The sequence below is a fragment of the Anopheles coluzzii genome, chromosome 2 (assembly GCF_943734685.1).
Source record: "Anopheles coluzzii chromosome 2, AcolN3, whole genome shotgun sequence".
NCBI lineage: Eukaryota > Metazoa > Arthropoda > Insecta > Diptera > Culicidae > Anopheles > Anopheles coluzzii.
This window is the reverse complement of record NC_064670.1, coordinates 20,165,398-20,187,872: the sequence shown is the minus strand read 5'-3', so window position 1 is coordinate 20,187,872 and position 22,475 is coordinate 20,165,398. Positions and strand designations below refer to the sequence as shown.

Genomic DNA, 22,475 nt, shown 5'->3' with positions numbered 1-22,475 from the left:
AAGGCATGTTTACATTAAAAAAACAGCTCTTGCACAGCTTCAAATCGCGAATGGCGCACAAACGGCAAAACGTCAAATGTCGCGAAACGTCATAAGGCGACGGTCTGCCCCAACCTGCACCGATGTACGAGTGCGCCGAAGCACATCGCTGGGCAAGCAGGGTGACACAGGAGGTCGAGATTTTACACGGTCGGGATTTTTTCACCGCAACTACAGGATGCAGGTAAATTGGTGTTCCGCACATTTTTTTTGCACAATTTCACGGGCCCAGCAAAAGCTGTGCCTATTTTGCCGGAACAGTTCTGCAGGTTGGTAGTAAGTGCTGCTGGTGAAGTGTGGAATAGTGTGGTGGAGCACGGGAACTGCTACAGGCCCCAGCGGTGATGCAATCGAGTAGAGTTTTCCTCCCCACCCCAATTCCCAGCCGAGCGTGCTAGGCGGTAGAGGGGAAAACAAATCACAGCTTCACCTTGTGTGCACATACATCCCAATCACGCCAGCCAGGTTCGACCGGAAGTGTAAAGTTCTGCGGGATGGGGGACATTTTTCAGGCCCCTACGGTATGTGCGAATTTGTGTTGTACCTTCACACAGTGCCGACTGTGATTTTCAGCCGAGAATGATTGATCTGTGGTGTGTGCTTTTTCCTAACTACGCTAGTCAGAATAGAACAATGTGTGTGTGAGTGCGTGTGTCTGAGTACGTGAAAGGGGTTGGCAGAAAAGGTGGTAGCTTTCCCCCCACCTTCCCATAAAAATTTGCTATCGATTTAATCTTCTAGCCGCGACGTAGCGCGCCCCTGTTTTTTTTTTATGCTGCGCAAACGGAGCGCCATGCGTTTTCGTTCCTTTGCTAGCTCTTTTTTTGTTGTGTGGCGTAGAGTGAAAAAGATATATCCCCGTTTCGCGACGGCAACAGTCCTTCTCTCATCAAACGCTTTAAACTGTCGCAGTAATATTCGCTGCACACACCTTTCTCCCCGGCCGTGCCGACACACGCACGCTAGTTTACGTCGCACGCGCGCGTGCCTGCCGAAAGAGTGTTAGAAGGTACGAAAAACCCTATGAGTGGGGAGGCGGGGGGGGGGGGGGGGGGAGAAACCAAGAAGAAAGGTGTGACGTTCGCAAAAGTGTCTGTCTGTGCGCTCGTATGTGTGTGTGTGTTTTGCGAATGGTGCTATTCTAACCCAATCGGGCTAATGAGCAATGATGATGGTGATGCTGTGGTGCGTTTGTCCGAACCGTGTGCCTCATTGACAGTGTGCGCACTTCTCCGCGTGTTTGCGCCCGTGTGTGTGTGTGTGTGTGTGTCTGTTGCGAACACAAAAAAAGGTGAACGATAGTGGTATGCGAGCAATAATGAGCGTGATTTTAGTAATGCGCGCGCGAATCTGCTGCGGAAGGATAAGTGAAAAGGGAATGTGCAAGCAGGCTGTTACCAATACGCGTGCAGCAGCATAAAACGCGACCATGCGGTATTTGTACGACGGTGAGACCATGCTGTACTGTATGCCGTTCGGAACATTTGCTGACCCACCGATCATTCACACGTACACACGTGTAATAATAGGTTTGGAAACGAACGTTCCATGTTTTATGCACGCTACATCTCCCAACGTGGTTCGGAATGTACTGTAACCGTGGGACACAAAAAAGCATTGGCAGATTGCGCAAGTTCTTTGTTTTTCCTTCCAAAGTAAGGTTATGTTTCGGTTTCGTTGATTCTGCTAAGCCAGGCCTACTGTTCTATTGGAGACAGATCCTTCAAAATCTGATTACAAAACAAAGCCGCACACGGTGCCACACCGCAAGTGTGGAGCGAGTGGGATTAGGAAGATGGAGGTGGAAAGAAGGAAATAGTCCAATTTTGTTTTCACCGTTCGCTTGCCCCCCCTTCCCGGTGGGAGAAGCGGAGACCGCATTTTAAAATGGCACGCTGATTTAAAAATAGTTCTGGCCCGTTCCCCGATAGGAAAAGAAAAAAAACGCTCGACCAAATCTCGTATGTTCTCCCTGTACGTGTTCCTTCTGACTGTGTGTGTGTGTGCGCATGTGGAAGAGACAGAGTTTAATTAGTGTCTTTTTTTTAAACCACGTTGCTTGACATTTCACAGTGATGGTGGTGTGAAGCAATTAAATGGTACGTTTTTTTCCCTCCACCGGCCACGATTTGGAGGGGCTTGGCGCGTGGTGCTTCTTTTTCCTTCCTCTCGTACAACCTTCAAGGACGGCACACTCACCCCTCAAGTGTGGTGTCGTTGGTAAGGGGCCCTTTTTTTTGCACACCACTGTGCGTCAATTCACACATCCCATTAAACTATCACGTTGGCTGTGCCGAGCAATAGCTCGCGGTAAACTTCTTTCCCTGTTTTTCGCTTGTTTTATCGTTGCTAAAGAAAGACAAAAAACATGCAGCCACAGCACACCAGCAGGACGGATTAGCACGCAAATGGGGCGGCTGTCTTTGCCCGCTCGCCCCTTCTCACCTGGCCTCCTGGTTGAGACGAAATGATGCCCTGTTCCACCACAGGGACAGCAGTATGTGCGACCATTCCGAAACGTTTTGGCTGGTCGGAAACGTTTACCTGTTCTCTGGCGTGCTCGGTGGAATATTTTGCTCTCTCATTCTCTCGGTCTCTTTGCTATTTTGGAGCAAATCGGAGCATCTTCAAAATCGCTCTCGCATCGCAGAAAAACACGCGCGATTCATTCTGTAATTCAATGCAATTCACTCACACACCCCTTACACCCGAATGCCGCTGTCAGCCGGGACAGGGAGATGCGTTGCATGCACCGCATGTATGTTTACATGCAACGACGACGACGACGACGACGCAGAATAGAGCGGTTTCTCGCTCTCCGTGTGTGTGCTCTCCGGAACACGTTCTCGCGAACACGAAGGGAGAACACGACGTAATATAGGGTACCCAATACGCACACACAGCAGCATACGACGGGTAGGTCTAGGTAGACGCTGTTTCTGCCCTATCCGCCTATAGTTGCTAACTCACACGGCAGCAGCCACTAGGATCAGCAGCAGCAGCAGCAGACGGACCGTCGTCGTCGTCATCATCGTCCTACAACAACCGTGGTGTGGTGTTGGTGCTGGTGGTGGTACGTGGATGTTGTTTCTTGGCCGACTTTTTGTTGCTGTTGGTAGTGATCCTGCGGGAACCAGAGCCTACCACGTTTGGGGGTTTTTGAAGATCGTGGACATGTGAATCAGCCAAAGGACTACTGCTAATTAACGGTGGACTGTTTGGAAGTGCTACGCGTACAGTACGAGATGTGCGAGCTTAAAAACACACTAAAAGTGATAAACTTTGTTAAAACAAACGAGCGTGAAAGTGTAGCTGGACAGTGTGTGCGGGGTACGAGCCCAAGGGACCGCAAAGAGGAGCCCACCAATGTTCATTTATGTAATCCATGCAGCAGAAAGTGTTTTTGATGGCAAAACGGGCGAAAGAAAATATCGATTGCCACCACCAATGTGCTGCCTTTTTTATTGTGCAATAGCAATAGGAGGTAGATCGCGATGCGTCTCTCAAACAGTGTGCCTTCCTCTGCTGTAGTGTAAAAATGTCTCTAAACTTTTCTGTGCACGAACAGTGGAAGTAGTGGAAAAAGAATGCTGCAAAAAGGACATTTATTGTCTTATGAAAGACTCGTCCCGTTTAGGGTGTGTTTGCACAAAATTTTCTCCAGTTGTAACCTTTACCTTTGCTTACTTCGTGCGTGTGTGTGTGTGTGTGGGTGTGATAAAAAGAGAGAGAGATAAAGAGAAAGGCCGTCGTCTCGCGCGATGTAACGTTGTGGGTTGTGTGGCTCTTCCACTTTGGCAGCGCCGCACGGTTCGAATGGTGGTGCTGGGGTGGTGTTATGCAATTTTTCCCCACAGCAATTTGGTGCAGGAACGTTCTTCGTCAACGCTTACTACGGTTGTGGGGATACGGAATTGTATCCCGTGTGTGGTGGTGCGCACATACACACGCCCTAGTTGCGGGCTCGTATCCGCTAATCCTTTTGCAGTGTGCACTGCACGGCCGGTGGAAGGTTGTAGAATTGTATTCCCTAGAAAAAATCATTGAATTGTGATGATTTTGGGAGTAGTTTTACGTCAACGCGGTGTTGTTTGGTAGATGGAATAAGAAGCAAAAACTTTTTTATTGGAAATACAGTCTGAACTAGTGATGGGTAAAGTTGGCAAAAATCCGGAGTTGACTCCGATCCGACTCCTATAATTTTGGATCCGACTCCGGATGGTAGATCCGCATTATCTGGAGTTGTTAGCGATCGTCTGGAGCCGTCCTGAATCGCCCGGAGTCGTCTGGAGTCGCCCGGAGTCGTCTGGAGTCGCCCGGAGTCGTTTGGATTCGTTCAAAGTCGAAGAAGTATGGAGTCGTCCGGGGTCCTTGGGAGTCGCCCGGAGTTGGAGTCGTCCGGAGTAGGTCGGAGTCGTTTGGAGTAGATCGAAGTCGGAGTAGTCCGACTCTGATCAACTCCGATTCCGGTCGACTCCGATCGACTCTGGTGGACTTTGAATGACTCCGACTCCGGTCGACACCGGACGACTCAGACTTCGGTCGACTCCGGACGACTCCGATTCCAAGCGACTCCGGATGACTCCGGACGACTCCGGACGACTCCGGACGACTCCAATTCCAAAGGACTCCGGACGACTCCGGACAACTCCAAACGACTCCAGGCGACACCGACCCAGACGAACGGAGGCGGAACAAAAATCGAAGTCAAATCGGAGTCGTGGGTGCATTCCAGAGAGCACATCACTAATCTGAACTCACTAGTTGTACCAAATCGCTTGCTATCTACTAAATTTGTATAATTAATTTTCACCTTTTTGCTAATGGAAAAAAAATACCATAGGGTTTAATTGAACTGTCAAATTAATCGCAAGGGCAACTACAAAAAAACCAGGATCATTTTTTATCTCATTTTACTACCTCGCCGTTTGGCCCAACGACCTAATTCATAGTGGGATATAAATTTACTACTAACCACTAAAAAAAAAGAAGTTTACTAACGTGGCTTGACAATGTCAACATAAAAAGACCAATGCAAAATGTTCATGTAAAATGATGAATGTAAATTTTATCTTTTTTTCGCGAGCATTTCTCCAGAAACGAATCCTTCATTCTACCCTCATCATCACCATTCATCTATTGCTATGGTAACTGAAGCTGAGCTGCTTTGATTTCCCCTCCTTATCCCAAGATGGAGGCGCACAGTCATCCGACTTAGCGAGTGGGAACAATTCGATCACACCAGCACACACTACCCGTGCACCGCGGTTGTCATGGTGTGTATGTGTGTGAGTTGGTAGTGGTGATGTGATTTGGAAAATTTGCCGCTTCATCTCATTGTACTTCTAGCGTTGGTACCGACTGGACGTGTTTTACTTTTCAACCTTTTTGCGCTTGCATTGGACAAGCTTTTAATCTTTACTGTTGCGCGGTTCTCTATTTTTTGGTTAGTGGTATAGACAGAATTTGTTGAATTGTTCTGAACAGGTAAGAGAGTGGGGGGAGGGGAGTGTAGTAGACATTTTGGGCGTTGGATTCACGTTGAACTGAACGAAATGTCCATTTTGTAAGCGATTATTTCATGTCTTTGCTTTTTGACTTTTTCCGAGTGTGCGGTGTCATTCAATCAGTTGATCGCCATTTTGGACTCCATTGATGGAACTTCAGCTTTTTATTCTAAATTGATTTTTGGAGTGTTTAATAGATTAAAAATGGCGAACTGTGATGAATTGTAACAACGGGCTAGTAGTCCTTACATGACGGCAGAGCATTTCTGTGTGTGGGTAATAAAAGTGCTAATTCTGCAACGGATATTCTTGCAGTTCCTTGCCGAAAAAAACGCTACCTGTGAAGATGATTCGAAATGGCTCGGCTGTGGGGTAATTTATATTTCATGAAGCTATTATTCAATACACTGGCCCTGCCGATGGCGTACATTACAAGACATTAGAAATTGCACAGGATTGGATAAAGGTCACGTGCGAATGGGGGAGGGGGTAAAACAATGGATTGCTATTCTGCCCGGATCGATTCCAAAATCGACTCGCGCACGTGTAGCTCGTGTAGTGGCACCGAAATCCTCGAACGGTTATACGGTTGCTTAGATTCCGAGTCGAGTTACTGGTTTGTCGTGGTGCACATTTTTCCGTTCGAGAGGTCCTTTCTTTCCGCAGGAGTGCTTCGATTGTTGGAATATTGGGCACTCTGCGGTTGGGCGGGGTCGGTAAGTGCTGTGCTTTTTATTGCCTTTGTGACCAAAATTCCTCCACCAGCAGAGAAGATACGACAATCATATACCGATGGGAGTGAGGGGGACTAGCAAAAACATTCCACCGCTTGACCCGTTAGCGCTTATGTAAATGAGGCTGCTGGTCGTTCGATGGTGGGTTTATTTCCGCTGCCAGAAGCAACCCCTCATTCGCCTACAGGAAGTTGCTAAGCAAGACTTCGATTCGATTTACGTAATCTACAATGATGGTTTATTGCTCGATATCATTCTACGAGCGGTTTGAGAGAGAGAGTCATCGAGCGAGGAGGTCCTTGTACAACGTCCCGTTCTTGTGCCCTTTTTGATACGTCCCTATCGCATGTACCGGATACTAGTTTTAATGTGTTGAAGATTGTATGCAGGTTTCGGGGGGAGCAAAAGGGACAACAAAAAAGGAATTACACCATTACATAACATCGCTGCGCGTGCATACTTCAATTGATTAATTTTTACTATTTATTTTTTCCCCCTTTTTGTGCACCAGATTTTGGGCTGAACTGCATACACCCACAGCAAAACAGCAGGCCTAAACGTTTTACTAAGAAGCAGAAACCACTGGAACCAGTATCGTTGCAACACATAAAGCAATCGGCCACACGATCCGAGCTACGGAACTGGATATTCGATTATAGCAACCATAGCATTCATCTGGTGTATGTGTGTTTGTGTGTAGCACATGCAGACAAAGCGTAACCAGTTGGACTGAGTTTTGACTGTACCAAAGAAAAACAACATCATCCATTGCAACAGCAGCCAAAAGAACGCATATCCTGAACGGTAAAATCATCGTGCAAAAAGTAATCGACGGGAAAGAGGGAATCACGTGTCATCATCGCCTTACTCTTCCTTTTTTCGGAGTATCACGGGAAGCTTCTGTACGCGGGAAGAAGCTCACCAGGCAACACTGCTATCGGCCTAGTGAATCGGCCACCGGACCATCAAGTAAGTTTTCCTGCGGCCGGTCAGCGTGCGTGTCTCGACTTACAGAGGACGACGGTAATTGCCCCGTGTATTCGATCGATTGAAGTACCCGTCCCGGAAAAACACACACAAACATACACACACACAGACACAGACACAGACACAGTGATTACAGTTCGGTGGTGGTTGCGGTGGGACCAGTAACACACGGTATTGGTGGTGGCTGTAGGCTGTGGTGTGCCGGGCACGCGATAGTATGACGCTTGCTGAGATGTACTCTTTCTCGACCAGTAGTAAATCCGGTGCGAACAGCGGCGGAAGTTCGCTAGTGTCGTCGACGACCTCATCGTCCGGTGGATCGTCGACCGTATCGACGTCGTCGATCGTCGGCGGGGAAGTGGCCGTTACCGCTGCGTCCGCGTCCGTTGGGGCTACGATTCAATCGATGGTTGCGTCGGTGGTGGCGGACCCTCCGGAACTGGTCGCTGGTGCTGTGGAGCGTACGCCGGGCGCCGGTTGCCTGCCGGCCGTGTCGAGTGCGGCTGCCACGTCGACGGCGCTCACGAGCTCGGCCGCGGTTGCGATCCTACAGCAAGCGCCGCCGGCCAGCGGTGCCGTGTTGTCGGCTTCTCCGCGCGCGGATCAGCTCGTGCCGAAGTTGGGAGGACCGTCGCCGAACAACAGCAGCAGCAGCGTGTGCAGCAACGGTAGCAGCACCAGCAGCGGCATGTTTCCCGAGGTGTTCAAGCTGGACGACATGCTGGAGCTCGAGAACGTGGGCAATGGTGCGCTGAGCGAGAATGGCAGCACCGGCGGTGACTTTCAGCTCGACAACAGCTCCCTGTCGGATTTGATGGAGCAGGACTGCACGCTTTGCAAGTAAGTTGTCCGAAAGCATTGCTCACCTGTGAGCGAAGGTGACGGTAATAGTCAAAACATAATTATCTGAACTGATTTCGTTTTAGGAATAAATTCACTTCGCCCCGCGTGCTCTCCTGCCTGCACGTGTTCTGCGAAAGCTGCCTGGACAAGCTGCTGGCGGAGGGTGCCGGCGACAAGGGTCTCGATGGCGGGAATGGCGGCACGATCGTTTGCACCATCTGCAAACAGGCGACTCCCACCGGTCCGAAGGGTGCTGCCGGGCTGCATCAGGATTACATTCTGAGCAACGTGCTCGATCTGTCCACCATCGAGCCGGCGCTGCTGGCGTGCACCTCGTGCAAGAGCAAGGAGATGGCGATCTCCCGCTGCAACGATTGTGCCAACTTCCTGTGCGCCAGCTGCGAGTATGCGCACCAGCACATGCGCTGCTTCGAGGACCACAAGGTGGTGCAGCTGGCCGATCTGCGCAAATCGGCGGAGAAGGTGGCCATTCACAAGCCGCTCTACTGTCCGGTGCACTCGATGGAAAATCTGAAGTACTACTGCTTCAACTGTCAGACGCCGGTGTGCAATGAGTGTTTGATCGGCGATCATAAAGGTAGCGAGCATAACTACCATATCATCAGCGACGCCGAGAAGCCGATGCGCCAGGAGCTGGAGTGTTCGATGCGCGAGGCAAAGTCGAAGATCGAGTACTGCAATCAGGCGACGAGCAAGCTGGAATCGTCCCTGCACGACCTGCAGAGCCAGTACGAGACGGCGCGCGGCCTCATCAACGAGTCGTACCAGAGCTGCAAAGCGGTGCTGGAGCAGTGCCGGGAGAATGCGCTGAAAAATCTGGAAAAGCTGCACTCCGAGCGCGAGCTGAAAATCATGGACCTGTACGACAACGTGGCGAAATCGGTGGAGAAAATCGAGGTCGCTGCGAAGTACGCCCGCAAGGTGGTGGATCAAGCGAACGGGCCGGAAATGCTGAGCATGAAGAGCATGATATGCGCCCAGCTGAACCAGGTCATGGTCACCGCGCCGAAGGTGGATGTCAGCTTCTCGATCGAGTTCCAGAGCAACTACGAGAAGTTCGAGCAGCTCGTGCCGGAACTGTTCGGCAAGTTCCGCACCGAATCGTCGCTGCCGGTCAGCGTGAACGAAACGACCCCCTCGCCCACGCTCCCGGGCGTGCCGATCATGGTGGCCGATGCGCACCACCAGCCGGTGAACGGTGGCTGCGGGCTTAGCCAGGGTCCGCTGACCGCGTCGGTAACGGCAAGCAGTCCGATCTCGCTGCCAACGTCGATGCAATCGTCCTTCGACGGCGACATATCGACGCTCGGCACCACGTACATGCTGCCGAACGTGCTGACCCCGGAACCGGCGACCGGTGCGGCCAACATTGCCGGCCCGCCCAATGCGCTGAGTGCCGGCACACCGTCGCCGGGCGTGGTCGTCGGTACCGGTCCCGCCACCACCCTGCCCGGGCTGTCCAGCATCGCCGAGTATAATCTTCACCGGCTGGCAAATCTGGCCGGCGAGACGGCGTCGAACGATCTGACCGATTCGATTGTGCCGGTGGTGAACAGCAACCCTGCCACCGGGCCGGCCGGTGGGGCCACGCCCAACTTTACGCTGGCCGACCTGATCTCCGGCAACCAGCACGCGATCCAGGCGCTCGCGAAGTACTCGATGGGCGGCCAGGACATGAGCAACGGTGCGATGCTTTCGGCCCACCCGAGCCTGGACAGTGTACCGATGATGAGCGATTTCCCCGGCGTGCTGCCGGGCTCGACATCTCCTATCCTGCCCGTTCCACCGAACATGCCAAACATAGATGGACCAGGAATGAATGGGGCTGGTAGCGATATGGCCATGAGCCGCTTCCAGCCATCGATGTGTGTGAATGGGCGTACGAAGGCCACGCCGATGCAGATTCGGACCAAGTTCGGCTCGCTCGGGCAAACGAAGGGCCAGTTCAACTCGCCGCACGGTTTCTGTCTCGGTGTGGACGAGGAAATCGTGGTGGCCGATACGAACAATCATCGCATCGAGATATTCGAAAAGAACGGAACATTCAAGTTTTCGTTCGGCGTACCGGGCAAGGAGGAGGGTCAACTGTTTTACCCGCGCAAGGTGGCAGTGATGCGCACCAGTGCCAAGTTTGTCGTGTGCGATCGGGGCAACGAGCGCTCGCGGATGCAAATCTTTTCCAAGAACGGCCATTTCATCAAGAAGATCGCCATCAGGTGGGCTAACAAATACGGAGGGGGTTTGGGCCGCGGGGACACCATTGTGGCGGAAGGGGGAAGATCGGGGTGTTTCTCAGCGCCGCTTACGGCTGGTGGCTAACTACAGCTTTCTTGTCGTCCTCGCTTTAGATACATCGATATCGTTGCTGGGTTGGCCGTTACAAACAAGGGATTAATCGTAGCAGTGGACAGCGTCTCGCCGACCGTGTTCATCATTTGTGAGGATGGCAATCTCATCCATTGGTTTGATTGCAGCGACTTTATGCGCGAACCATCCGACATAGCTATTAATGGTAGGTTTGGGCTGCTTGTAGGCTCATGTCGGTTCATTTCGGGCAGCGCATAGCAAAGTCCTAACGCTGGAAAACTAATCGGGTAACATTGTCACATTCTTCTAGGCACCGATTTCTTCGTGTGTGATTTCAAGGGACATTGCGTGGCCGTATTCTCCGAAGAAGGTACGTTCAAGTATCGTATCGGCAGTGAGAAGATTACCTGCTTCCCGAATGGTATCGATATATCCGATGCTGGAGACGTGCTGATTGGCGATTCGCACGGCAATCGCTTCCACGTCGCGTGCTATTCGAAGGATGGGCAACTGCAGTCTGAGTTCGAATGTCCTTATGTCAAGGTATGGTTAGCCGGAATGATCCGTGTGGCGGGTTTGCTGGGTCCGCAGCTATCGCTACTGTTGACAATGTATGTTGAATTGTACTTCTTCTCTTTTTTTTCCATTCCCAGGTGTCACGATGCTGCGGTCTTAAAATTACCTCCGAGGGATATGTGGTAACTTTAGCGAAAAATAATCATCATGTCCTGGTACTGAACACGCTCTACATTCAGTGATCAATAGCGGGGGCACGAATACTGAAACCTAATTACTGAGCCATCCGGCACACATTCTCTTCTAACAACGTTGATCCTAGTGCACGTTAAATCCCCCATCCCTCGCTTCCCACGGGCCGTGAGTATCATATTCATCTATCCTATGGTTTATTTATGACATTCACCATTCCACGCCATGCCTACCAACGCGTGTTTGAATGCGTCCATCATCCAGTGAAGAAATTCGGCGATCGCTACACCAGCAGCAATAATGGGATTCTTCACAGAAACAAAAGAAGAAAAAAAAAACACAAAAAACAAAACTCTGATGGCCATAGGAAAACGGTGGGGGAATCGTTATTAATCGAGCTTTCGTGACATGGGTTTTATGTCATGATACTGCTTAGTCTGTACGTTTATTATTCGTTTGGCGACTGATTCGCCATTTGCAATTAATTATCAACCTTCCCCGAGCTCTAAACCCTCCAAATGCACACGGCAAGGCATGTGAGAAGGCTTCATTTTATTTCAGAGAGACGGATGAATGATATTATTTAATTTTTGTAGAACAAAGATTATCATTATTATAATTGTTTGTATTCTTCGTAAGTAACGTTCGCAAATCTGTAATCCCCGTTTGTTTATGTTAAGCAATATTTATTCTCTGAAGATGACAACAAACAACAATACATGATCTCTGTTTTTAATGTGTTTGCATAACCTTAGTGAGACATTGGTAGCAAGGAGTAAAGGCATACAGTTTTAGTAGTTTTATTTTCGTCAAAACAAGAACGTACTGTGGGGTTTCCTAAGATTGAAAAAGCGCCTGAACTATAATATATTTACAGTGGTGAAGCATGTTTAGCAAGAGAGGATTATATAACGCGTAGGTCGTAAATAGTGCACCATCGGCGAACCTTCATACACAACGAGCGTGCATTATTCGTAGCAAACACAACAATATTTCGCATTTATTGCGCTGGAAAGTATCTCTACATCTATTTACGACGGCAGTACAAAAGTAACACAACTTTTGAAAGAGAGTCCAAACATTAAGTAGCATTCACTGTAAATAGTATCGAAATATGGCACAGCGTTTGATCTACAACAACACGCCAAGTACAGTCGCAATGGCAAGATATGTTCTCAAACGCGATCGAATGAAAAATGTTCTTGCGAATGCGTCACCAAAAGGCAAGCTAAGACACGAAGCTTCCGAATAGTTGGGGGTTGTAAATGTGCAAGGTGTGTCTACCATTTCACAAAAAATATGTATTGGCCGTTGCATTATCGCATCCTGCATGGTCCTGCAAGGAGCCCATTGGGGTGAACAACATTAAAGAAACATTAAAAGAGCGTATTTTCTGTGTCGAAACCCGCACTTTCCTAAATGGTAAAACTAGGGAATGTGGGAATGCGTTATGATCAATACATATATATATATATATACATATACATACATATATTTTTTGAATCGAGAATTAGAAATATTACCCTATGAAAAAAAGAGCTAGCCAACAAAAGAGTGAAAGAGTGAGAGAGGGAACGGAAAGTGTAACGCTAGCATGTTTATACACTTGATCGAAAGTCCTAACAGCAATACCATTTTTTCCATTAACCGGACGTTTTTGTAGGAAGGTTACGCGCACTGCTGCATGCACTACAAAGTGGTTGACGTGGAGGTAAAAACAGTAGCAACTAAGAAGGAACGTAAATGATTTGTAACTGCACCGCGCTCCTCCTCTTACGAACATTTGCTATTTAGGTTTGTGGGGTTATGTGTTGTTAGTAGGGGTTTGTTCACTACTTCCTAAAATCATGTTCCACGTTTTTTATCCTATTTTAAATATTCTTTTATTAGCTTATTGTTTAAGACACAGCGAGAGACTTTTATCTTCGCTAAGGTAGTTTTATAGTATCACTTTTTAGTGGCACCCGTGTTTACGGGATTTTTTTTACCTGTCGGGTTTTTAATTGATGCAGAAAGACAATGCTTTGTGATTTTTTTCGTAGTTCCGTAATTTTTGAAAATGTGACATTGCGATTTCTCGCACTGGAGCTTTTTTGATCGTTGAAACAGTCCACCAGTAAACAATGTATTTTTCTTATTGGATAGATTTTCTCCCACCAACAAACCGAAGCGAGACTAAATTTGTTTGTAAAGCTTTATAATTTCTTATCCTTTGAATTTGAAATGGTTAGCAGTATTTATTTATATTTTTTGTTTCCAATCGTAATTGTTTTTTTAATATGTATATCTGTGTTCGTTGAAAATCGCAAAGCTCAATAATTTTATGCTGTACCATTATTAAGAACAACAGTCGGTTCCTTTTTAATCCTAATCGGTTTTTCTTGGGATACAAATTAGTTTAAGTTATTTTTATAGGCTCAATGGTTAAAACGTTTATTTCTTTCTAATTAAAGCTTCACCCGAAACATTTGAATTGGGCGTAAGATGTATTGGCTTACGTTAATGCTATGTGATCATCACGTGGGATTTTACAACGTGCCGTATATATCCGTATGTAGAACGAACCGTGTAACTGGACCGACAAAAATATATTGCTAGTCCCAAAGTTGACTCAACAAAATTCAATTTATGCTAACATACCTGTTTTGAGCCTAATGCTTGTGCAGCAGATAAATGGGCCAATTGATTGATTGTGCCGCGTTCGTTTGGTCTTTAATTGTGCAATGTTCTTTGTTTCATTTTCTACATGTTATTCTTCTTCCTTTATTTGGCGTAACGTCCTACGCGGACATGTCGGCCTATACAGGCTTTCGAAACTTAATTCATTACCCTGCAGCCGGATAGTCAATCCTTGCTACGGGGGGACGGTCCATTCTAGGCTTGAACTCATGACGGGCATGTTATTGAGTCGTTCGAGTTGACGATTGTACCACGGGAGCGCCGCTACTTGTTATAATTGTAGAAAAAACAATAGAAAAATAATTGTAGGGAAACAATCGAGATGGCACCGTATTTTGTACTCTTTATGACAGGCGGTTGGTCATGCAAAAACTCTGGAAAGTAAATTATCCGAAGATGTTTATTTCTCTTCTTTCTTATAAGTCGATCATGGACTTGGCTAGCTATGACTTACTGGTTTACCGTGACGGGCTTGTTGTAAAGTCGTACGACGATGCTAAAACACGCGGAAATATACGGCACGCAATATAAAAATTCCCGGAAGAAGGTTTAAAGAAGTCAAAGTAGGCTAACGCTTAATGATTTGGGCACACATTTCATAAATCACTAAAAGACAAAGAATGTTTCTTAAAAAAGAAGAAGTTATTTTATGTTTCATGTGAATCTCGTTCATTTTAAAGTGCATTTTTGTTTAGATATAGATGTGTTTGCTTTTGTGTTCTCACAATAGAATCTCGAAGAAGGTATTTTTTGTGTTCAATGCTGCAAATGAAACGAGTATCTCTTCTCCTCACACCGAACATCCGAGCGATATTGGAAAGCAATATTTGAATGCCATATTTTTTATAGTTTATCAAATCAGGTTCATCTACAAATGCGGTTCGTGAATTATAATAATTGGAAGGGAATCACTATAGCAAATTATGGGGCATGATTTATTAATATTGTTTAACCCTTGTGCAGTTGAAGCAGCGGAGGGGTCTCAATAATTTTATATGCGTAGTTTATGGAGTGTGGCGAGTTACTGGTTCTGAGCTCTTTTTATGTTAATCCACTAGACATATTTGATATTTATCGCGTCATTCATTTGTGTGCATTTGCAGTGTTTTTGGATGAATGATATTTTTTACGCTTGGTTAAAATTTATACATCCTTCAAAAGACAAACGTTTGTGGCTACGGTGTGCGTACTTGTGAGTAGAGGAATTTGATTGTCGTCATAAATTATAGCTAGCCAAAAAAGAATGCTTCCGTTACAAATCTAGAACAGCATTTTTCACTTTGAAGAAACAATACAAAAATATACAAAAAAAACTATATATATATACCTAGATTGCAAGCGTTTAACAGAAGGAATGTTATATGAAATGGAAAAAAAATACCGTTTCACAAGGTAGAGAGAAATCTAATCCAAAGCAAAATATTTTATAATTGAAACAAAATATTTTTTGCCTTAAATTTTACATTTATACATCTATGAATAGTAATATTGCAACGATTTTAGAGTGCGCAAAACGAGGCGAATGAGGAAAACAGCCCCTTCTTATCAATTAGAAGGGTATGCTGTACGTAGAATGCAATCGGAAAATATACAACCAGTACCGTACTATACTATCAAATGGCAGTAAGATATTTTATTTAGTTTCGCTAAAATCAACAGATACATGCGCGTGTCCGCATGTATCGTTTGCAGAGCTGTAATGTTTGGCGTACCTTTAAACACAAAAAAGAGATGAAAAAAAACAAGATATGTGAGATTTTTTTAAACGTCTACCACATCAAGTCCAAATTAGTAAAGCAAAAACGAAGGAAGGTATAGGATGGCAGGAAAGAAATAAAACCAATATGATAATAGACGAATAAATTCATAATCAAGTACAGTTATCTCAACGTTCGCATCCCACGGATACTAGAACTAAAACATTAAAAGTTCCTTCTCAAATCAATAAATCAATCGGGCTGCGTAATCGTTCACTGGTGGTAGATACTGTAACATCTCGAAGTAAACTTACATCTGTTGGAAAGAGCTATGGTGCCCCGGGCTGGATTGAATTTTTCGTGTAGATTCATTTTAGTTAACACAGTCACAATACCATCTTGCACTGCTGTCCGAATGATACTTCCTTCGGCACTTTTATGACCCGCCAAACGATTCTACACACCAAGCCGAACACACTCTGCAGTACGAAAGCAGTTCCTTAGCAATTTTTGCCAGCATATTTATAGTTTTAGTGTAGGTTTTACGGCACAAATAAAAGCTGAAATTTGATACGCTTTTACTTTTTAGTTACGCTTAGCCTTGTTTGTTTTATTTAATTAGACTAGAAATTGCACGATTGACTTCCTTGTTAGGTTTGTGACTAGATGATAAAATTTGTTTACAGTTTTTGTAACACAATGTTTTTTTTGTGTGTTTTCTTATATGGTTAGGGAAGAATTTTGTTTTGACTTAATTTAATGACAGTAGCAAAGAAAAAGTCAATCATTTATTTGCAATATAGATACATTGTCTAATCAGGAAATGTATAATGAGAAATCATAATTACAACACACCCCTTTTGCAAAAGATCTATTTGCGATGAGAGCTTGTCAAAAGTTATTTAAAAAGTAACGAAACTCCGAAAGCAATGTTATACACTACGAAGAGCGACACCTAATTCCTAAGCACCTTCGTTTCTGGTTCTGCATAATTATCCTAACAAAAGAAAAGAAGTACTATGAAGCAAAAGTACTAAACATTATTTTTTCTTTCTTGCATAATTCCATACCGTCTGAACAGTTTCATACATAGAATGGAACACAGGTGTATAAAACAGGCATGAACACATATCAACGCTACAAAATCCATTGTATAAAGTCAATTTTAGAAGAAAAACAATCCGCAACAAAAGAATCGCCTAATTATGGGCAGTTGATTGGAGTTACTTACCTCTTTCAGTCTAAACTAAATATGTATTTTTTCCGTTTGGTCATTGAACTTGCTCAGAATGGCTCACGGGGGTAGAATTGTAGGTTGATAAAAGAACAACAACAGCACATAATGGAATATTTTTGAATCTGCCAGTTGGCGGAAAGATCCGATTAGTAACATCCTCCTGAAGTATGTATGCAACAGTGCAGTGTTTTAAGCAGAATAACAAATAGAGACTAACTTAACCTGTTAGAAAATATAAATAATCATGCAACATAGTGCCATCTGTAGGGGGGAAAACGAACTATTTTAATGTGTTAAAATTCCTTTTGGAATGATTACTTTCGTTTACTGCATAGCCGTTTTGCGTTTCACGATGAAAAGCGTTCTATGAACAAAAAAGAATATTACAATGAAATTAGCGTATAGAGTCGTACATAATATACTTTGAGATATAAAACATGAGGTAACAAAACTCTTTGCACACAAAACAGGAAACGTCCGTAAAAGTAGCGAGACGAACGACAATGGTCGAAAAACATTAGGTTTTATTATTGTTCCATCACGTAATATTTTTGTTGTGAGGAAGAAAAAAGAAAAAGAAGGGGGCGAACAAAGCAAGGAAAACCTATCGATGGTTCTAGAAATGTTTCTTGTTTGAACCAATTTTGTCGCAAGTAGATATTAAGCTTTTTTACGTATTTACATTACACATATATATATATAGGGTATATATAATATGCAAGGGTGATGCAAAATCAAGAATAAAGGTAATCGGCGAATATACCACATTTTATTTTTGTACACTAAAAGAAATCGAGCAAACCTATAACCTACACCGCGAATTTGATTGTGCACACCCTTTTTAACGAAGCAGAGAAGCCTTTTAAAATCACACATTTTGTATCTATATTTAATGAACATTTTAGGTCAAACTGTTCAGGACATACTTTCCTCCCATGTTCGCATAATACAAGACGTTGGCTGATGTCAGCAAATGATCTTAAACCGAACACATACATACATGTGTATATGAAATTATAGTTATACACGGGGCATTTTGTTGAAAAAAAAAAAGAAACAACTGGACAATAGCGTTTCGTCAAAAGGGTCGCGCATGAGTTCTACAGCGCATCTTACGAGTTCCAAAACCAGCTCCTTTGACTCCTTTGAGTCGAAAATGTATTTGTTTGTTACAAGTAAAAAAAAAGAGTCAAGATTATAGTTGGTTGGGTTTTAGTGAGAATAAATTAAAACAACAGAAAGTAATGCACTGCACAACTGCCAGCAAAATGTAGGACGATTTTAATTGGCAAGATGAATTCTGAATAGTAGTACTCCAACATGTTGTTTCCTTCCTACCTGCGCGCACTGTCTATCATACTCACCAACTTTTACCAACAATTCTTGTAACACTAATATCCAATGACTTGTAATTCTTCGATTAGTCCACGTATATCGAATGCAAATTGTATGCAAGTAATACCAGCAGTACATGCTCTGCACGCGCGCGACAAAAAATTTTAACAATGGTCCGGCACCGTGTTTCAATAATTTTTCTCATATTCCTTATACAATTCAAAAGGAACGTATAGTTCGGAACTGAATGCAATCTTTTTAGACATAACGAGAAACCTTTACACTATGAATTCACACACACCTTTTCAAGCAAAATAATAGCAAAAAAAAAAGAAGATGGTTGAAGTATGTCGAAATAAATCTTAAATCCAGGGAGTCCTACTACTACTATACATGTATATGAATGAAAATACACATACAATTTGTAAAGTACAGTTCTAGCTTTAACATTAAATCCAACAGCGAGTCTGCAGAATTTTCTATTTTTGTAGTTCGATATTATTGTGTGTATGCATTAAAGAATATATACATACATACACTTGCGTTACATATAAATATATACTCCTTATCGAAAAGTAATCGTCCTGATTGGAGGAGACAGGCCATCAGTAGCCTGGCAAGCGGCAAAAGAATCAACCTGATAAGAATGGGAAACCGAAAACAAGCGTACGGATCTAAATGCAAAAAAAACCCAATGTTCACAATAATATTTGAGATCAATTTGATAATAATATAAATCACAATGCAATTATAAAATGCTCACGATTATACAATTTTAACTGACATTGAATGGGTACGATTCGATCACATTGGGCGCGGGTGGGACAGAGGGGGAAGGAAAGAGGAGAACAGAGCCTCTCGTACATTATCTTAAGCGCGCGTGTATTTGATGGAACGAATCGTGCTACCTTTCTTCTTCGAGTGAAAAGTACCGTATCAGAGCTATCGGATTTAGAAACAATGCAATCACACATGTTGTGTAACATCTTACTAACGATCTTCTTCACATCTTCTACATGCATTAAAACCTCCTCCCCCCTTCCCTCACCACATCCTGTTCTAAATGAAAAAAAAACCCGCAAAATCTGCACTCAGTACAGTGGAAGCATGTACAAAATCTAAAATAACATAGAACTTACTCTACTTACTAAGCACACGTATGAAATATTTATATGAAACAAGAATAGTAGACAAATATTTAAATCAATTCTAATGATGTATTCTTCAGATTCTCATTCTGCGTTTCTCCAAAATACAATAATATATATATGATGAACCGTTTAAATCCCCATACAAAGTAAAGCAAGTAATAGGGGAGCACCCAAATAACGCAGATGAGGAAAGTAAAGAACGAAAGGTGAAAAAAAAACAAGAAGCGAAAATAATAAACGAAAGGAAGAGCAGATCTGCGAGAGTTCATTTCAAAGTTGCTGTTTCGCGGGGGTTGTACAACTATTAAAAGTCACAACAACAACAAAACAACAGACGTTGGATGGTGTGGTGTTTTATTGAATGAAAAAAAAAAGCTATTTACATGCCTACTATACCGTGTTAATACGAATTTTATAATGTACTTCTTATGTATACAAAAGCAGCTAAGCCACCAAGCTTGGCTGAGAGCCAGAAAGTAATAGGAAGATGGTAAACCAAAAAGGGCTACTCTTATCTTTCTACGCCGTACAATAACATCACACAAGCTCAGCCATTCGTGTGGATAAATGTGGATATACCATCAGAGCATTTAGAGAATATTTCCAACACTTATTACACGATCGATCCAACACATCATTAGGAATCGATGCTCTAGTAAAGTGTGTCCAGTAGCAGCAGCAGCAGCAGCAGGGATGCTTCATTCGGGGGGAAGCAAAATGGCATGAAAAATTTATCTTATTTTACTCAGAGTCAAATATTTAATGCAGCGGCAGCGGCGCACGCACGCACCATATACCAGTAATAGTCAAAACCATCTCTTGCCTAATAGTTTTCATATTTAGCGTTATGGACAGCACCACTACTTATAGCAGGAAGATATATTGGGCGGAGAGGGAGGGAAGCGTATTATTAATCTTACCCAAACCAAGGCAAGTCCCTCCTCTGTACCGGCAAATCTGTGGGAAATGTGGAAAAAAGAGAGATATAGAGGGGAGAGTAAGAGTGCGAGTAGTCATAGCATAAATGATGAGCAGAAGAAAGGTAGATGAAATTAAAATGTGCCATGCAGCAGCAGCAGATGTTTGAGTATTTGTTTTATTTACCCCCTTTTCTGTGCGTACATTAGTGCCGTGGTTAATAATAACCGTTCAGGGTAGCTATTCAACGGTTTAACAGCTGCTTCTGATACTGGTCCAATGTGGTTGCGGGTAATTTAGTTCATGCCGAAATGTAATGAAAGCTCCTGCAGACAATGCAGCTGCCATTTCCATTCATTTCGATAACACCCGACCCAGACCATCCTTTTTCCGCGGAAATATGTCTCTTCTGACATTCCGTTTTTATTAACTCTGTTTCAAAGTGTATGTACTGCTGCAGTCTCAGGGCCAGCATTCGGTTTAGTGTGAGCTGCTTGCTATACTCTACCCGACTGGGGGTAGCCCATTGTTTTCCCAATATGTGAAACCACTTTACCACCACAATTGGCACAGATTGCGGAAGGCTGTAGGCAGCATAGAACAAACCATTTTCGAGATATTTAGAACACCCGGAGAAACATTCTAACGAACGACATGATACCGCATTCGCTTTAGGCATAGGTTCAGTTAGTATACTTACATTACGGTTTTTGTAGCTAGCAATATTTGGACAGCCTTTCGATTTCACGCTAAGTCTTATTAGGCGCACGTTGAAAGTATTTTAACACCCATCCCCTCTCCCCCTTTCTAATGTTTGGCGTTTGCCTCCCGTTGGTGTGTGATGATAATAGAAAAGAGAGAAAAAAATACAAAAAAGAAGAAAAAAAAAAACACAACAAAATAGTTCGTGTGTGTGATGATGGAAAACCACCTCACCTGTGTACCACATTTCGGAAACGGGCGTTCGACAACGCTGCTAAAAATTTGCGACTGTGCGTGCGCAGTTGTAGTGAGGTGGGGAGATACATTTGAAAAAAGATAGCGATTTTTGATTTTGTGAAATTTTGTATTTTATTTTATACTTTACCCAAACAACAAGTCAGGATTGTGTTAAGTGAGGAAAAGTTAAACTTTACTATAATTTTACTATTGATGTAGTGCCTTTTGCACGGTTTAGTGTTAATATTTTGTTCGCTTTTACACACAAAAAATGTACATAAATTTTATATAGAAATATATTATATACATACAAATTATACAAGCAGGAATTTACAAAAGGAATGAATAAAGTTTTACAGTTTTATTTACCTTCTCATGTGGGTTTGTTCATCGTTTTCGTTTTCGTTTTCGTTTTCTTTGTTGCGTCTTTCGGTTCTCTTTTGCCCAGTCCAGTGTGCTTCAGCTTTATTATGATTTTTTCTTTGTGTTGCGGTTCCCTTACTGTGTTTTGTGATTTCCGTTCCGTCACCGTTCCGAAGCGACGACGGCCAGCTCGTCATATCGGTAGCCCACACGTTATTTAAGGTTTTGGAAAGATAGGAATTATTTTTATAGAAAAGATAGTAATAAAACAAAAAATCGCCTCACATTTGATGTCTTCCTAGTCCCTTTTGATGACCTTAGCCAGTAGAATGTATTATGGGTTGATTTTTCTTTAGTTTTTTTTTTACATAATAGTAAGGAGTGAAACATTACTAAAAGATTGCTAATATACTAACCACTCAGCTCTGTCTGTGTAAGCTGTGGAGCAGGATTTGTCCGAACTGTTAAGTTAAAGAGGGAAAATAATAGTGAAGAAAAACTCGAAACTAAGTTTATTTCTGGAAACTGTTCTGCATTGGGGGTACATCCATTTATGCATTACCATTCGATTACTAGCAGTCACGATAATCAACGGAAAGCGAAACAGGAAAGAATTAATATAAAACAAAATAGTATAGATATTTGTGCTGTGGAAAATTGAGGAATGCGAAAGAATGGGGGAAAACAAGAACCACACAAGACCCATGCATGGCCGTTACGTTCCCACAGTGCTTTCTGATTGACACCATCTGATATATACAGTGCACACCCGAATTCTTCAATTCGGCACAAAGTAGCAACATTTTTGGAAAGATCAATCAATGATAGCCCACACAGTGGCTTCATTGGGCATAAACAAATGAAAAAAAGTGTTACTTTTATTTACATTACAAAATAATTTGACTGTCGTGTGAATATTATTATTGTTAGTAAGTGTTAGAAAAGACAATATAACATGAATAAGTTTATCAAAACTGGTCTAATAGAGTCGCCCATGGTTTCTTTTTTGT

General features: G+C 43.7%; 2 protein-coding genes across 9 annotated transcripts in view; one reads left to right on the top strand and one right to left on the bottom strand.

Moving 5' to 3' along the window:
• The window catches only part of LOC120949532 (troponin T, skeletal muscle), a 111,191-nt gene that overhangs the window by 30,432 nt on the left and 58,284 nt on the right, over positions 1 to 22,475 (bottom strand). The window lies entirely within an intron of this gene.
• LOC120953233 (brain tumor protein) lies at positions 122 to 21,751 on the top strand. Of its 6 annotated transcripts, none has more exons than XM_040373008.2 (7): positions 122 to 223; positions 6,792 to 7,249; positions 7,523 to 8,107; positions 8,194 to 10,347; positions 10,480 to 10,643; positions 10,749 to 10,981; positions 11,092 to 21,751. In XM_040373008.2, the coding sequence occupies exons 3-7, from the start codon at positions 7,674 to 7,676 to the stop codon at positions 11,194 to 11,196; spliced, it is 3,090 nt and encodes a 1,029-aa protein (XP_040228942.2). In that variant the 5' UTR covers positions 122 to 223; positions 6,792 to 7,249; positions 7,523 to 7,673; the 3' UTR covers positions 11,197 to 21,751. The 6 variants fall into 6 exon arrangements, with proteins under 6 accessions (XP_040228942.2, XP_040228941.2, XP_040228935.2 ...); XM_040373007.2 differs by having other exon boundaries at positions 7,520 to 8,107; XM_040373001.2 differs by having other exon boundaries at positions 6,792 to 8,107.

Coding starts and splice junctions, on each gene's coding strand:
- LOC120953233 (XM_040373001.2), top strand. CDS start 7,485: ATGACGCTTGCTGAGATGTACTCTTTCTCGACCAGTAGTAAATCCGGT. Junction 10,348..10,479: donor ATCAAGAAGATCGCCATCAG/GTGGGCTAACAA, acceptor TCCTCGCTTTAG/ATACATCGATATCGTTGCTG. Junction 10,982..11,091: donor TCGAATGTCCTTATGTCAAG/GTATGGTTAGCC, acceptor TTCCATTCCCAG/GTGTCACGATGCTGCGGTCT.